Source organism: Chiloscyllium plagiosum, chromosome 45, assembly GCF_004010195.1.
Source record: "Chiloscyllium plagiosum isolate BGI_BamShark_2017 chromosome 45, ASM401019v2, whole genome shotgun sequence".
In the NCBI taxonomy this organism is placed as follows: Eukaryota; Metazoa; Chordata; class Chondrichthyes; order Orectolobiformes; family Hemiscylliidae; genus Chiloscyllium; species Chiloscyllium plagiosum.
This window is the reverse complement of record NC_057754.1, coordinates 8,358,375-8,374,967: the sequence shown is the minus strand read 5'-3', so window position 1 is coordinate 8,374,967 and position 16,593 is coordinate 8,358,375. Positions and strand designations below refer to the sequence as shown.

The window sequence follows — 16,593 nt, the reverse complement described above, 5'->3', positions numbered from 1 at the left end:
GGGTCTGGCTTATACTCACTCTACATGTTACCGGAACTGGGAGCCGTCAGTTCTCGTAGAGCGGTTGCCAACAACCCACGCTCGGCGGTTAAACGTAACCCCGGTGCAGACTCACCGAACTGGAGACTTTTCCAGCTTTTTATTCTTTTCCAGATATAAACATTCATGTGAACAGCAGAGCAAGGCTAAAAAACACATTCCATTCTGGTTACATACAGATAAGAAGATTCACACGGGGAGGTGTGTAATAAGATTCACACGGGACTAAGCAACACCTCCATTCCGGTTAGATTCACACATGTATTGGGACATAATTTTTAACCGTTTCACCACATTCCACTGCTTGGCCCAATACATGTGTTACATTATGATTCACACATGTATTGGGACATAATTTTACACCACACCATGTCCATCCCATTTGGTATCCTGAGGCTGCTATGGGGACAAAGTAGGTGTCTCTATCTAAGGCATACTTAACAGTTTGGGTATTCACTGGTGGGACAGATAATGAGCAGTTCCATAAGAGGCAAATCCATACTTAGTTAGCCCTTTAGTCAAGTGCTCTCAGTGGCTATCCCCCTTGCTGACGCTGGGACAAATCCACCCTCGTTTTTGATCCCTGTAAAACTATGGCATGGTTGGTGGATTACTCCGTGATATCCAAGTATCTTTGTAGTATTTACCCATGTTATGAGCTTGCATTATAGAGAGTGTCTTCATGCTTGTATATGGAGCACCACACCAACATAATACCAGCCCTTATGATGATCACAAAAACTCAAGACCTGGTTGGTGAGAATTTTTAGGTTCTGTTTCCTGAGATTGATGCAACGGCAACACACCAACTTCAAGAACAACCAAATTTACTAAGCAAAGTATGTGCAAACTCTCTGGAGGAACGTTTAACACACACCTCGCAGAGCTTACGGGGTTGTGACAAAAGCTCTCCCAGAACACAGGAAACTGTCCTTCCTTTATACACAATCTTTACATCTTAGTTAGTAATGCCCACAAGACAGCCCCCAGCCATTCCGCCACAGTCACATGCCATTCATGACACAATGCAGTGACCACTTCATACTCAGAAACAATGTAATGCAAATCATCCCTTAATGGTCAAATCTGTTGCAAATCATTTTTTTGCAACTATAGGGGAGTAGTCAAATTCCAACTGTAATGTTCTTATTGATTTCTGAATAGGGGATGAAAATGTAAACCGTGGGAGGTGACAATGTCAATGGCTTTTGAATAACTAGGAAATGGCCATGCAAATGGCTTTGAATGCCAAGAGATGGGGATGTGATTTCCTTACAATCTTCCCGCAAATCAGAGATATCCCACCCTAGCCTTGGGACATAAATTTGCTGCAGGTCAGCAGAGCAAGTTCACTCTTTATTATCTCAGAGTGAGGCTTCTGAGGTAGCACAAGGGTGTCTTCTTCTCCCTAACCCATGTCTTCATCTTGTTAAGGGCCAGGCCAGATCCCCTCAAACCTTTACAAGGGAATAGCCCAGACCCTAACTTTACTAGTTATTCTAAGCAGGTCGAAAGTGGACATTAGTAGTTCCAGAGGGGAGGTTGACCACCCTTCTGATAATTAAAACCAAATCACCCAGAGAAGCTCACCTTGCCTCATAGTCTGATTTTTAAAAAGTGTGCCAAGGGGTATAAACCTACCCCTCACCCCCAATCTGTGATAAAGGAGTGGTTAAAAGAAAGGAATCCATCATATTCACTTTATAAGTAATAAGTAAAAGTTTATTTATTTAACCCTAACAGTGAACAAATTAACAAAATTACTAACAAATCAGACAGTTCCTCCTAAGCTACTGCCTAGTCCCTGACTGAACTAAATTTGGTTGGTATGCTGTTTAAATAACACAGGTCCCACTTGTATAAACCCAAGAAATTAAGAAAACAATAAATTAAAACTTAGCTCCTCACGCTGTCTGCTGATCTCCTTTCTAAAACACCTCTCATCATTGAATGCTTGTGACAGGACTGTTCTCTCTGTGAATTCTGCTGTCAGGATTAGTAGCTAAAGGTGCCGTGGTGCATTTTATAGATAGATGATGCATTTTTAGAGAGTGTGGCGATTTCTGGTGAGAGCCTGATATTTATTTCTCAGATGGAGGGTTGCGCTCTCTTCAGATGGCAGTTGGCTCTTTCCCAGTTTGTCAAAAAACCCTTTTTATATACCCACTTTGACACATCAAATTCTTATAATGTGATTGGTTTTAGGTTGTCAACACCATCAGTTTTAAATTCAGTTGGCTTTCAGTGTCTAGGGCCTGGTTTAAATTAATTGGCTAAATTCAAACTCATGGCCAAAATATCAAAACAAATGGGTTTCCTCTGGGTGCTCCGGTTTCCTCCCACAGTCCAAAGGTGTGCACGTCAGGTGAATCGGCCATGCTAAATTGCCCATAGTGATAGGTGCATTGGTCAGGGGTAAATATAGGATAGGGGAATGGGTCTGGGTGGGTCTTGGAGGATCGGTGTGGACTTGTTGGGCCAAAGGGCCTGTTTCCATACTGTAGAGAATCTAATCTAATCCAAAAAGCCTAAAGTATCCAGTCACACAGTGAATTGATACACAGACAGTTCTTAAATAGAAACATGTATCTGCAGCTGCTTGCAGACATGTTTTTTACATCTCCAAGCTTTAAAAAGAACTTTATCTCTTAAAGGAACCACACTGTTTGTAAAAAAACAAAAAAAAGGGAAATAAAAAAACTTTAGCTTCCTGCCTTCTACTTTGAGTACTGTACATAACTTTGTGACACTAGTTTAAATAATGACAGGGATCAGGCCTTGAACTTACTCAGATCTTGAGATTTGAGAGCTCACTGATAGAGGATTGAGGAGGAGGCTGTTGTTGGTTGATGCAAGTTTCGTTGAAGTGCTGGGATTTTAAGATTTTAAATGTTTTCCTCATTTGCATAAAATTTAAATACTGTGGCTGAGGGAAGGGTAGTTTTTTTTTAGAAAAGATTATTTTTAGAGCTTCTTTTAGGCCTTTATTGTATAGAACGTGGTTTTGTAAGTTCCCCCAATGGTGTGTCAGCAGTAGATAAATGTGGGGTGTTAGTTTGGAAAGACAAATCAGTGCAGGGCCTCTACGCTTAATGGGAAGGTCCAGTGGACTGTTGCTGAATAAAGAGATCTTGGAGTGCAGTTTCATAGTGGAGTACCAGGTTGACAGGATAGTGAAGAAGCTGTTCGTTATCTTGTACATTTGAAAGTGATAATTAAGAGGGCTACAGAGGTAGGTTTGGAGAATGGGATTTGCGGGGTAGCTCTTTCAGAGGCCAGTGCAGAGATGATGGGTTGAATGGCTGCCTCCTATACTATAAATTCTATGATTCTAGCAGATGTAGTCCTAGCCTGTCTAACCTTTTATTGTCAGACAACTCAGCCATGCCAGATATTGGCCTAATAAGCATTCTCTTAAATGGCTTTCGAGGTTTAGTAGTCTTCTGTAAATGCAGTGACCAGTTCTGTAAACAGTATTCCTGATGTGGTCTTACCAGTGCCCTGTCCAACTGAAACACAACCTCCCTACTTTTGCATTCAATTCATCCTGCAATAAATTATTGTATTTAGCATGTAACAAAGAACTGTGGATGCTGGAGTGAACAAAACCAGAGATTGCTGGAGAAACTCAGCAGGTCTGGTACCATTTGTGGTGAGAGAAAAGAGTTCAAGTTTCAAGTCCAGTGACCCTTCTTCAGAACTGTTAGCAACTAGGAAAATGCTGATGAGGGATGGGAGGAGAAGGAGTGAGTAGATAGTTAGAGATGGAGCCCAGAGAGAAAGGATAAGACAGTAGGCAGATAAAAGATTTGGGTTGTTGGTTTGCTCGCTGAGCCGGTGAGTTTGCTTTCAGACATTTTGTTACCATGCTAGGTAACATCATCAGTGGGCCTCTGCTGAAGCTCTGGTGTTGTCCCACTTGCAATTTATGTGTGTTGGTTTGTTGTGGTGGGTAAAAGCATTTCCAATTCTGTTTCTGAGAGGTTCCTAAATGGGTGCAAATCTATCTTTGTTAGTGGAGTTCCGGTTTGAATGCCAGGCCTCTAGGAATTCCTGCATATGCCTTTGTTTGGCCTGTCCCAGGATGGATGCATTGTCCCAGTCAAACTGGTGTCCCTCTTTGTCTGTGTGTATGGATACCAGTGATAGTTGTTCATGTGTTTTGGTGGCTAGTTGGTGCTCATGTATCCCGGTGGCTAGTTTTCAAACTCCCTTCCACTACCATTCTCTGTCTCCTGCTGCCCAGTTGTTGTCTATCCATCGAGCTAGTCTACCTTGGACCCCATGCGACCTCACTTTCTCCATCAGCCTACCATGGGGAGCATTATCAAATGCCTTAACATGTAACAAGATGTAGCTATGGCATTGGAGAAGCTATAGTTTGTGATTTAGCACCAATAAGTACAGCAATGAAGTTCTGAAGGGGGTCTGTGAACTCAGTATTGGCTTTGTTTCTGTCTGTCCCTCCAGAGATAATGCCAAACCTGCTGAGTTTCTCCAGCATTCTCTGTTTGTGTTTTACAAGTAGCTTGGACTGGATAAGAATGGCAGATTTCCCTTTTTTTTAAGAAAAAGTAAGTTGTTAGTGAACCAGATGGGTTTTTACTGAAGGGCCACATTTTCTCTCATAGGCTGCATATATGGAACAAGAGAAAGTGGTAGAGGCAGTTACAAATCACAATATTTAAAAGACATTTGGATGGGTACATAGATAGGAAAGGTTTTGAGGGTTAAATGCCAAACACCGGCAAAAGGGACTAGTTGAGTTTAGGAAACCTAGTCGGTATGGACAAGGTGGGCAAAGGGTCTGTTTCCATTCTGTGTGACTCTGTGATACAAATTTTATTGGTTTCTGTGAGATTTAACCTTCAGACATCTAAACTCCAGTGAATATAGTCCTAACCAATTCAGTCTCTCTTTAAATATCAGACCTGCCATCCCAGGAATTAGTCTGGTAAACCTTTGCACCCCCCCTGTAGCCAGAACATCCTTCCCTCAATTTGAGAAAGGTTCAGGATTTTAGAGATTCTTTCATAGATGTGGTTAACTTGTAATTATACAATTTCTGTCTCCTTCAGCAACCCCCCCCACCATTTCAGCCACCTCTCTGTTTATCTCATCCCCATCCTCCCACCTCTTGGCATAAAAGCCAGAGACTTGTGTGGGTCCAGACTGGATGTCAGATTCCATTCCCTAATGGACACTAGTGAACACATTGGATAGTTATGACAATCTGGCACTTTCCTGGTCACTATTCCGACACACATACTCATGAATGTCTAGATACATTTTGCTCGATTTCACAACTAGCCTTTGTGTTTTGATGTGTTTTCTCTGATTCCATTTTTCTGTTTTACCTCCAGGAAAAACAAACCAAATCAGAATCTGACAGCCTCTCAATAAATCATTAACTGAAAGTCATCGCATGTTGAACATGGAGGGAAAAAATGCCTTTCACAATGGAGAGAAACCATTCACGTGTTGTGTGTGTGGACGAGGCTTAAGCCAATCATCGGAATTGTTACAGCATAACTGCAATCACAGTGAGGAGAAACCCTGGAAATGCAGGGACTGTGGGAAGGGATTCATTACCCCCTCAAGGCTGGAAACTCATCGGCGAAGTCACACTGGAGACAGACCCTTCACTTGCTCCAAATGTGGGAAGGGGTTCCCTTACTCATCCAGCCTGCTGAGACACCAACGCATTCACAATGGGGAGAGACCATTCGCCTGCTCCGTCTGTGGGAAGGGGTTCAGTGATTCCTCCAACCTGCTTTCACACCAGCTCGTTCATTCCGGGGAGAGGCCGTTCACCTGCTCCATATGTGGGAAAGGATTCGCTCGGTTAACCAACCTGCGGACACACCAGCAAGTTCACATGGGGAAGAAGCCATATCCTTGCTCTGTGTGTGGGATGCGGTTTGCTCAATTGTGGCATCTGCTGAAACACCAACGGGTTCGCAAGGGATCACAGAGGTTGGATTCTGCTGTTGCCACTGCTGTAAGTCACACCCAGGAGTGAACTCTGTTCATTCTCACAGTGGGTGATGTGGAAGATTTTCTTTCTGTCAGCCTGACCACCCAGTAAGCCTGATGCTCTTTGAGCCTGGGAGTGTACACTTCCACCGAAATAAAGAGTGCTTATTTCATCCTGGATAATAGTGTTTTCTTTCCCACTGCAGGTAGATGTGACATGAATAATTTGTCTGCATCGCACTGAGTCTCCAGCACAGTACTAGGCCAGTTGGCTCATGTGGTCTCTGTCAATATTTAGGTTCCACCACCCTACATTTTCCCCATCAGCATATGTTTCCAATCCTTTCTCCTTTACGTTTGTATCTAGCTTCCATTAAATGTACTCATGCCATTTACCTCAACCACTCGTTTCTACAATAATTATTAAACGTTAAATTACTTAATCTCCCAAAGTCCATGTAGTGTCTCAAGCTGTCTTCCTTCCGGTCTTCTGAATCTGCTGCTTCCGTCTGCCCGACTCTGCTGTCACCTCCCTGGACTGTCTTCGTTTTGTTTTACTGTGAGTGTCTTTGCTTGAAATTCCTTGGTACTTTTAATAGATGGTGCCTTCTGAGAGGTTTCTTTTGAGAGCGTCTCCAGCCCTTTCATGTTTGATGGGCGGTTAGCTCTGACTGATTTTCAAAATGCCCTTCCTTTTTGCCACCAAGACGCATATCCTCACATTGATCCGATGTTGGCAATAAAATCAAATTCAAATGGTTTTTGGTATCCTGGGAAGAATTTAAATAGATTGGTTAAATTCAAAACCGGTTGCTTTAACATCAAAACACAACCCAAGCTGATTGTTACATATTAACAATTCTCACCACGCTCTGCAGCTGTCCGCCAGTCACAGACACATGTACTGTTACAATCTCTCATCTCCGAAAAGGCAACTCTCTCAAAGTGACCAGACACTCTTTACACCTTGTAACACAAGTAACCGAGGTCCCTCATCCATGCTGTGATGCCCTGCATTCCCGAAAACAGCAGTGTCCTAAAGTGAGGCCCACTGCTCAAGGTCCTTTTTGAGGGATAGCAATGAAAAGGAGGAACGTTCTGGTCAACTAGTTTCGAACCAAGGTACCGGGAGCACTGACAACATTTGCAATTTATATTTAGAGAAAGGAAATAGAGGGAATCAAGGAGACACCACACAGATTGTAAACCCAGTGTCTGAACTGAGACCATTTAGCTGGAGAGCTTTGCTCCATAAGATACTGAATGGTGACCTGATGGAAGTCTTTAGGATGATGGACTTTCAATAAACCCCCTCCCAGTGGATCTCTCTCTCTGTTCCCGATCTCCCTCTCAGTGGATCTCTCTCTCTCTGTTCCCGATCTCTCTCCCAGTGGATCTCTCTCTCTGTTCCCGATCTCCCTCCCAGTGGATCTCTCTCTCTGTTCCCGATCTCCTCCCAGTGGATCTCTCTCTCTCTCTGTTCCCGATCTCCCTCCCAGTGGATCTCTCTCTCTTTTCCTGATCTCCCTCCCAGTGGATCTCTCTCTCTCTTTTCCCGATCTCCCTCCCTCTGATGACTTCCGAACATCAGAAGAACAATTTTTCAATCGTAACAAAGATTGAGAGGTGAATGTTCCCCAATTCCAGGAGTTTGCCCTTGCTGTTGATATTTATTTTCCAGCCGGAACTGAGTCTTTCTGTTTGATCCAGTTCACTAAGATACTGGAATAAACGAAGAAAATATGAATCTTTTCCAATCCCGATCTCCCTCCCAGTGGTTTTCTCTCTTTTCCCGATCTCCCTCCCTCTGATGACTTCCGAACATCAGAAGAACAATTTTTCAATTGTAACAAAGATTGAGAGGTGAATGTTCCCCAATTCCAGATACTGGAATAAACGAAGAAAATATGAATCTTTTCCAATCCTGGTGATATCTTGGGGACAGTCCATATCACAGTGGAGGAGGTGTTGGACGTATCAGAATGTGTGAAGATGGATAAATCTCCTGGTCCTGACCAGATATATCCCAAGAACCCTGCAAGAGGCTAGAGGAGGAATTGGGGGTGGGGGGGGGGGTGGGGCGCTGGATGATATTTTTGCCTCATCTTTAGCCACAGGGAGGGGTCCTGGAAGACTGGAGGGTAGCGAATGTGGGCCCTTATTCAAGAAGGGCTGCAAAGGGAACTATAGACCAGTCAGCTTAACATCGGTGGTGTGGTAAGTTACTTGAGAAGATTCTGAGGAATAAGGTATACATGCGTTTGGAAAGACAGGGTTTGATTAGAAGCAGTCATCATGGCTTTGAGAGTGGGAGGCCATGCCCCTCAAATCTGTTAGAGATCTTTGATGAAGTGACCAGGAAGGTTGACGAGGGGAGGGAGGTAGACGTGGTCTGTATGGATCTCAGTAAGGCCTTTGATAAGGTTCCACATGGCGGGCTGCTCTGGAAGGTTAGATCACATGGAATCCAGGGGCAGCTGGCAAACTGGATACACGATTGGCTTGATGGTAGGAAGCAGAGGGTAATAGTGGGAGGATGCTTGTCGGACTGGAGGCCTGTGACTAGTGGAGTGCCCCAGGGGTTGGTGCTGGGCCCATTGCTGTTTGTTATTGATATCAATGATTTGGATGAGAATGTACAAGGAATGATTAGTAAGTTTGCAGATGACCCTAAAACAGACGGGATCGTGGGCAGTGAGGAAGGTTCTCAGAAATTGCAGCAGGACCTTCAACACTATTGCCCCCTCGAGATTGGTTACTAAACTTAGTGACCTCGGACTAAGCCCCACTCTCTGCAACTGGATCCTCAGTTTCCTGACCCACAGGCCACAATCAGTGAACACTGGGGACAATATTTCGTTCTCACTAACACTCATCACTGGAGCCCCCCTCCCCCCAGGGTGTGTACTGAGCCCCCGACTGTACTCACTGTATACCCTGACTGCGTCGCCAAATACCAGACTAATGCCATTTACAAGTTTGCTGATGACACCACCATAGTCGGTTGAATCTCAGATGGTGACGAAACAGACTACAGACAGGAGGTGGAAAAATGGTGCACTGAGAACAACCTAGCTCTCAATGCTGGCAAAGGCAAGGAACTCACTACTGACTTTCAGCGGGATGTTACTCATGCCCCCCCCTACACATTAACAGCACAAAGGTGGAATGAGTGGAGAGTGTCAAGCTCCTGGGAGTGGTCATCCACAACAGGCTTTCTTGGACTCTTCGTGTGGACGCACTGGTTACAAAGGCCCAACAACGTCTCCTCTTCCTCAGGCAGCTGAGGAAATTTGGCATGATGGGGGATACCCTTGTCAACTTTTATGGGTGCGTCATCGAGAGCGTTCTGTCTGGATGTATCACTCCCTGGTATGGTAACTGTACCATTCAATATTGGAGACGGTTACAGAGAGCGGTGAACTCGGCCCGGACAATCACAAAGGCCAACCTCCCATCTATAGACTCCATCCACCAGGCCCGCTGTCAAGGAAAGGCCGCCAGCATTCTCAAAGATCCATCCCAGCCTGGCAATGTTTCTCTACAACCTCTACCATCAGGGAGAAGGTACAGAAGCCTGAACACACGCACCAGTCGGTTTCGAAACAGTTTCTACCCTACTGTTGTTAGAATACTGAATGGACTCACAAACTCTTAACATTCGCCTGTACCTGTGTTTTTGTTTTTGCTGCTGTTTACCTATTATTTACTATGTATGCTACTTAACTCTGTGATCTGCCTGTATCGCTCGCACTTTTCACTGTGCCTCGGAACACGTGACAATCAATTCAATTCAATTCAATCACTCCTCGGAACCTGACGGTCTCGAGGGGTGTGCTCTCGACCTTGCCCTCAAAGTCTCCGCAGCATCGATCCTGTCGAGTTCCCTTGGGATCGTACGTGCTTCAATAAGATCGCCTCTCACGCTTCTCTGTTCCAAACAAGTCCAGGCCCAATCTACTCAACAGGACAGTCTCGCCAATGCTGGAAGATCCCAGTGACCTTTCACTGGACTCAGTACTTTGAGGTCATGGGGAGACAGCCCTAACCATTCCACTGTGAGGAATTTCACTGCTTCCCAGTGAGTGCGGACATTCTTTAGAGAGAGAGACAACTCTCCTTCAGAATTACAGGCGGACAGACACTTAACAGTCATACAGCGCAGAAACAGACCCTTCAGTCCACGTTGACCATAATCCCAAATTAAACTAATCCCACCTGGTCCTGGTCCAAGTCCCTCCAACATTTCCTCTTCATGTACTTATCTGAATATCTTTTAAATGTTGTAAATTTACCCACATCCACCACTTCCTCAGGAAGTTCGATCCACACACAAACCACCCTCTGTGTAAAAGATTTGCCCCTCGTGTCTTTTTAAAATCTCTCTCCTCTCACCTTAAAAATGTGCCCCTAGTTTTGAAATCTCCCATCCTGGGGAAAAGGCAACTCCCATTAAACCTATCCATACCCCTCATTATCTTATAAGCTTCAATAAGGTCACCTCTCAACCTCCAGGCTTCAGTAACAACCTCCAGTCCCAGCCAATCCAGCCTTTCTGAATAACTCAAGCCTCCCTTTTCTGGCAACATGCTGGTAAATCTCCTCTGAATCCTCTCCAGCTTAATAATATCCTTCCTGGATGTAGGTTTGCTCGCTGAGCTGGAAGGTTCATTTTCAGATGTTTCGTCCCCATACTCGGTAACATCATCAGTGAGCCTCCAGATGAAGCACTGGTGGCATGGCCCAGTTTCTATTTATGTGTTTAGGTTTCCTTGGGTTGGCGACACCATTTCCTGTGGTGACGTCATTTCCTGTTCTTTTTTTCTCAGGAGATGGGAAATGGGATCCAAGTCAATGGGATTCAATCAGAACTCTATCAACAAACACATTGACTTGGATCCCATTTACTACCTTCTGAGAAAAAGAACAGGAAATGACACCACCACAGGAAATGCTATCATCACAGGAAATGGTGTCACCAACCCAAGGAAACCTAAACACATAAATAGAAAGTGGCCCATGCCACCAGTGCTTTATCCGGAGGCTCACTGATGATGTTACCTAGTATGGTGACGAAACGTCTGACAACAAACCTTCCAGCTCAGCGAGCAAACCTACATCCAGAACCTCAACCTGAGCTACAAATCTTCTCAAAACTCACTAATAGTTCCTTCCTAGAAGGAACTTCCTAGAACTGGGTGGCCAGAACTGGACACAGTATTCCATAAAAGACCTTACCAATGTCTCATACAAGCTCAATATGATGACCCAACTCCTACACTCAAAGGAGAAAGTAAGGACTACAGATGCTGGAGAGTCAGAGTCAAAAAGTGTGGCGCTGGAAAAGCACAGCAGGTCAGGCAGCATCCGAGGAGCAGGAAGGTCAACGTTTCAGCTATAAATCCTTCATCGGGAATATGGAGCCGGGTGTTGGGGTGAGGTAGTGATAAGCAGATGGAGATGGGGGGGGGTCATAGCGATGGGTCAGAGGGGAGCGAGGAGCAGATAGGTGGGAAGGAAGGTAGCCAGGTCAAGAGGGCGGTGCCGAGTTGGAGGGTTGGATCTGGGATGAGGTGGGGCCATACCTGTCAACTCTCCTATTTATTTATCAGGCCCCCTCCTCCCCAGCCTCCCACCACCACATTCCTGATGAAGGGCTTATGCCCGAAAACATCTCCCTATCTCCTTTTCCAGAACTGCACCCCTATAGTCAAAGGACTGATCTAAATGTGAGACAAACTTCAAAGAATTATGGACCTGAATCCCTAGGTCCCTCTGTTCTACAAGACTTAGCCACAGTTGTACAAAGGGGAACATTTCCCAGCCTGGGCAAGCAATAAAACTGAACGGAAGGCAGGAGCATATGGCAGACTGAATATCTAACACATGCTCCAGTACCCAAACAAAGCAGTATTATTCACATCGTAATCCTTCGGCCCCTGGAGACCCCTGAGATTAGTAATAATTAGTTCCTACAAGGTCGACGCGTGCATTGGGAACGCACTGATTTCAGGAAGAGTTAATGCGATTTCGGCGAGTGTATTCCAGCCCCTTTAATGACTGGATCAGACAAAAGGATTCAAAGTTGCCAGGGACAATCAGCCAGATTCCGAAAATGTGGGGAAACCTTTGCGTGAGGGCAGAAAAAACTAGGGGGCACATTTCTAAGGTGAGAGGCATGGGCAGGGTGAATAGACAAGGTCTTTTCCCTGGGGGTGGGGGAGTCCGGAACTAGAGGGCATAGGTTTAGGGTGAGAGGGGAAAGATACAAAAGAGACCTAAGGGGCAACTTTTTCACCCAGAGGGTGGCACATGTATGGAATGAGCTGCCAGAGGAAGTGGTGGAGGCTGGTACAATTGCAACATTCAAATGGCATCTGGATGGGTATATGAATAGGAAGGGTTTGGAGGGATATGGGTCCAATGGGACAAGATTAGTTTCGGATATCTGGTCGGCATGGATGAGTTGGACTGAAGGGTCTGTTTCCTTGCTGTACACCTTCATGACTCTACGAGAGGAGGACATTTTAAAAAGAGGGCAAGAGGCAACTTTTATTGTGATCCGTGTGTGGAATGAACCTAACATAGAGCCCCGACAATATGGAAGCTGGCCATTTGGCCCATCGTTGTCAGAATGGAGCCTCCGAAAAGTAATCCACCCAGACCTAGCACATCCCTGCTTTTCCTATGGCTAACCCACTTAGCCTGTACATCACTGGACACTATGGACAATGTTTTTCCATGGCCAATCCACCCTAACCTGAACATCTTTGGACTGTGGGAGGAGACCCAGGCAGACATGGGGAGAATGTGCAAGCTCCGCATGGACAGTTGCCTCAGGGTGGACTCGAACCCGGGTCCCTGGTGCTGTGAGGCAGCGGTGCTAAACAGTGTACCACTGGTTACGAGGCGAAATGACACAAATTAGGCTTGTGTTCTCCAGAATTTAGAAGGTTAGGGGGTGACCTGATCAAAGTCTTCAAGATGTTAACAGAAAAGACAGCATAAAGATAAACTACTGGCTGGTGATTCTAGACCTCGGGGGCATAGTCTGAGAAATAGGGCTAGAATATTCCGGACAGAGTTTAGGAGAAATATCTACACACAAAGGGTGAAGGAGAATTTTAAATCTGAGATTGACACGTTTTTGTTCAGCAGAGGGATATAGGCCAAAGCGGGTACAGTAAATGGAGTTAGGCCACAAATCAGCCGTGATCTCACTGAATGGTGGCTTGACAGGCTGAATGGCCTCCTCCTGTTCCTGTGTAAGATGTAAGTCCATACAGCCGAGGAGCAGAAGGAGGTCATTCAGCCCATTGACTCTGCTCTGATATTCAATAGAACATTACAGCGCAGTACAGGCCCTTCGGCCCTCGATGTTGTGCCGACTTGTGAAACCAATCTGAAGCCCATCTAACCTGCACGATCCATTGTCATCCATATGCCCATCCAATGACCATTTAAATGCCCTCAAAGTTGTTGCGTCTGCGACTGTTGCAGGCAGTGAGTTCCACACCCCGACTACTCGCTGAGTAAAGAAACTCCCTCTGACATCGGTCCTCTATCGATCACCCCTCAATTTAAAGCTGTGTCCCCTCGTGCTAGCCATCACCATCCAAGGAAAAAAAAGAGTCTCACCCCTATCTAACCTGCTGATCATCTTATATGTCTCTATTACGTCACCTCTTAACCTTCTTCTCTCTAAGAAAAACAGCCTCAAGTCCCTCACGGACATCATCGCTGATCGTCCTAAATGCCACTTTTGCTGCCTATTCCCCATAGGTCTTGAATCCCCCGTCCTGATAAACAATCAATCCATCTCACTCTCCGAGACACAGAATGACCCAGCCTCTGAGTTCATCTGGCTCACGGGGCAACTGGGCGTTGGCAGTAAACTGGCCTCGCCTAGCGTTGCCCAAGTCTCATAAAGTCCGGTCCGTCCGCCGAAGAACCAAAGCACGGTTGGAATTTCTACCTTGAGGCAGCCAGTTGCGCTGACAGGGCAGCGGAGGTAGGTTCAATCGAAAAAGGAGAGGCATACACCTTTCAGGGCACCCCCCCACATCCATCCTGAAGCAGTTTACAAAGTGAGGAAAAGCTAGGGCACAGAAAGGGGCCATTCAACTCACGGAGTGCTGCCCTTTCCAATCCCATCTTCCAGCACTTGACCCATGGCCTTGCAGGTTCCCGCCATTTAAGGGCAGATCCAGGTTCCTTTCAAACGCACCGTGGAGTTCCATCCCCAATCCCAATCCAGGGCGCAACAAAACATCCATCCTCGACAATTCATCACTGTTCGTATATTGCGCCAATGCATGGGGGTGACACGGTGGCTCAGTGGTTATCACAGCGCCAGGGACCCGGGTTCGATTCCCACCTCGGGCGACGGAGTGGAGTTTGCACACTCTCCCCGTGTCTGCATGGGGTTTCCTCTGGGTGTTCCAGTTTCCTCCCACAGTCCAAAGATGTGAAGGTTAGGGTGAATTGGCCGTGCTAAATTGCCACAGAGTGCTAAGGGATGTGTAGGTTAGGGTGGATTGGCCATGCTAAATTGTCCCATAGTGCCCAGGGATGTACAGGTTAGGGTGGACTGGCCGTGCTAAATTGTCGTATAGTCCCCAGGGATGTGCAGGTTAGGGTGGATTGGCCGTGCTAAGTTGTCCCATAGTCCCCAGGGATGTGCAGGTTAGGGTGGATTGGCCGTGCTAAATTGTCCCATAGTGTCCAGGGATGTGCAGGTTAGGGTGGATTGGCCGTGCTAAATTGCCCCAGAGTGCCAAGGGATGTGCATGTTAGGGTGGATTGGCCGTGCTAAATTGTCTCATAGTGCCCAGGGATGTCCAGATTAGGGTGGATTGGCCATGCTAAATGGTTTGTGATGTGGACATTGGCCTTGGGAAATGAAGGATTAAGGGGAGCTGGGTGGAATGCTCTTCGGAGGGCCGATGTGGACTCGATGGGCCGAATGGCCTGACTCCACTCGGTTGGGATGATATGATGATGCGTGGGGGGCTAACTCCTCCATATTTGGATCCAAACCGTCCCCAGCCTGCCACAGATTCTCCTGGAAGGTGTCTCAAATACTTAGACCATAGGCCCGAAGATATCAGGACAGAATTAGGCCATTCAGTGCATTGAGTCTGCTCTGCCGTTCAATCATGGCCGATATGTTTCTCAATCCCATTCTACTGCCTTCGCCCCATAACCCTCAATCCCCTGACCAATCAAGAACCTATGTATTTCTGTCTGAAAGACATTCAATGATTGGGTCTCCACAGCTCTCTGCACCAATGAGTTCCACAGATTCACTCCCCCTCCACCCCTCAGGCTGAAGTTTTCCTTCTCATCTCAGTCCGAAAGGGTCATGCCTTCACTCTGAAGCTGTGCCCTCAGGTCCTAGTCTCTCCTCCTGGTGGAAACATCTTCTCCACGCCCACTCGATCCAGACCTCTCAGTATTCTGTAAGTTTCAATCAGATCCTGCACCCCCCCACCTATCCATCTAAACTCCATCGAGTACAGAGCCAGAGTCCTCAAGTGCTCCTCAAATGACAAGCCCTTCATCATTGGGATCATTCTTCTAAACGTGTTTTGAGACAAATTGTAGCTCAGGTTGAGGTTCTGCATGTAGGTTTGCTCACTGAGCTGGAAGGTTCATTTTCAGACATTTCGTCACCATCCTAGGTAACATCTTCAGTGAGCCTCCGGACGAAGCGCTGCTCATGATTCCTGCTTTCGATTATATGTTTGGGTTTCTTTGGGTTGGTGATGTTATTTCCTGTGGTGCTGTCATTTCCTGTTCTTTTTCTCAGGGGTTGGTAAATGGGATCCAAGTCAATCTGTTTGTTGATAGAGTTCCAGTTGGAATGCCATGCTTCTAGGAATTCTCGTGCGTGTCTCTGTTTGGCTTGTCCTAGGATGGATGTGTTGTCCCAGTCGAAGTGGTGCCCTTCCTCATCCAGCTCGGCGAGCAAACCTACATCTATTCTTCTGGACCCCCACCCCCAACCAATGCCAGCAGATCCTTCCTTTGATATGGGGCTCAAAATTGCTCCTAATATTTCAAATACAGCCTCAGCAATACATTTCAGCTCTTGTGTTGTAGCCCACACAAAATGAAGGCTAACATTGCATTTGTCTTCCTGCCAATTGAACCTGCATTTGGACAAGGGGTGACTCTCGCTACCTCTTGCTGCCAAACCTGTGAATGGTATCCCTCTACCAACAGAATGCTGCCACCAAAAAGGCATGTAGCTTTCAAGCACATGAGTAACGTGGCATGTGAGTTTCAGTGTTGGTGTGATGCCAGGTATGCAGGCTGCATCTTCAAATTTCAAACCAAGTGCCCAATTGGTCATTCACAGCGGGCACCAAGCCAACTGCACTCAACCAGCCCATCCTTGCAAGCCTCAGAGCTCCACTTCCAACACTAGATGTGATTCTGCGATTGGACAACACTTACAAAATAAGCTAGAGTGCGCCAAGGATTACACCTAAAACTAATTTCAGATCATCAGTTCGGGTCATCCATTTGCACTTGCTGCAGACTAGAGATGTTAAATGCACAGAAATATGTTTT

General features: G+C 46.1%; 2 protein-coding genes across 2 annotated transcripts in view; both read left to right on the top strand.

Moving 5' to 3' along the window:
* LOC122544005 (zinc finger protein 721-like) overlaps window positions 1–10,540 on the top strand; it is a 49,739-nt gene extending 39,199 nt beyond the window's left edge. Inside the window, exons 7-8 of the mRNA XM_043683018.1 lie at window positions 5,403–6,123; window positions 10,531–10,540. The gene's annotated coding sequence lies outside the window, so the exon portion shown is untranslated. The remainder of the gene's footprint in view (window positions 1–5,402; window positions 6,124–10,530) is intronic.
* LOC122544004 (gastrula zinc finger protein XlCGF7.1-like) lies at window positions 5,474–6,061 on the top strand. Its single transcript, XM_043683016.1, has one exon. The coding sequence runs from the start codon at window positions 5,474–5,476 to the stop codon at window positions 6,059–6,061; it is 588 nt and encodes a 195-aa protein (XP_043538951.1).
* Window positions 10,541–16,593: the final 6,053 nt, after the last annotated feature.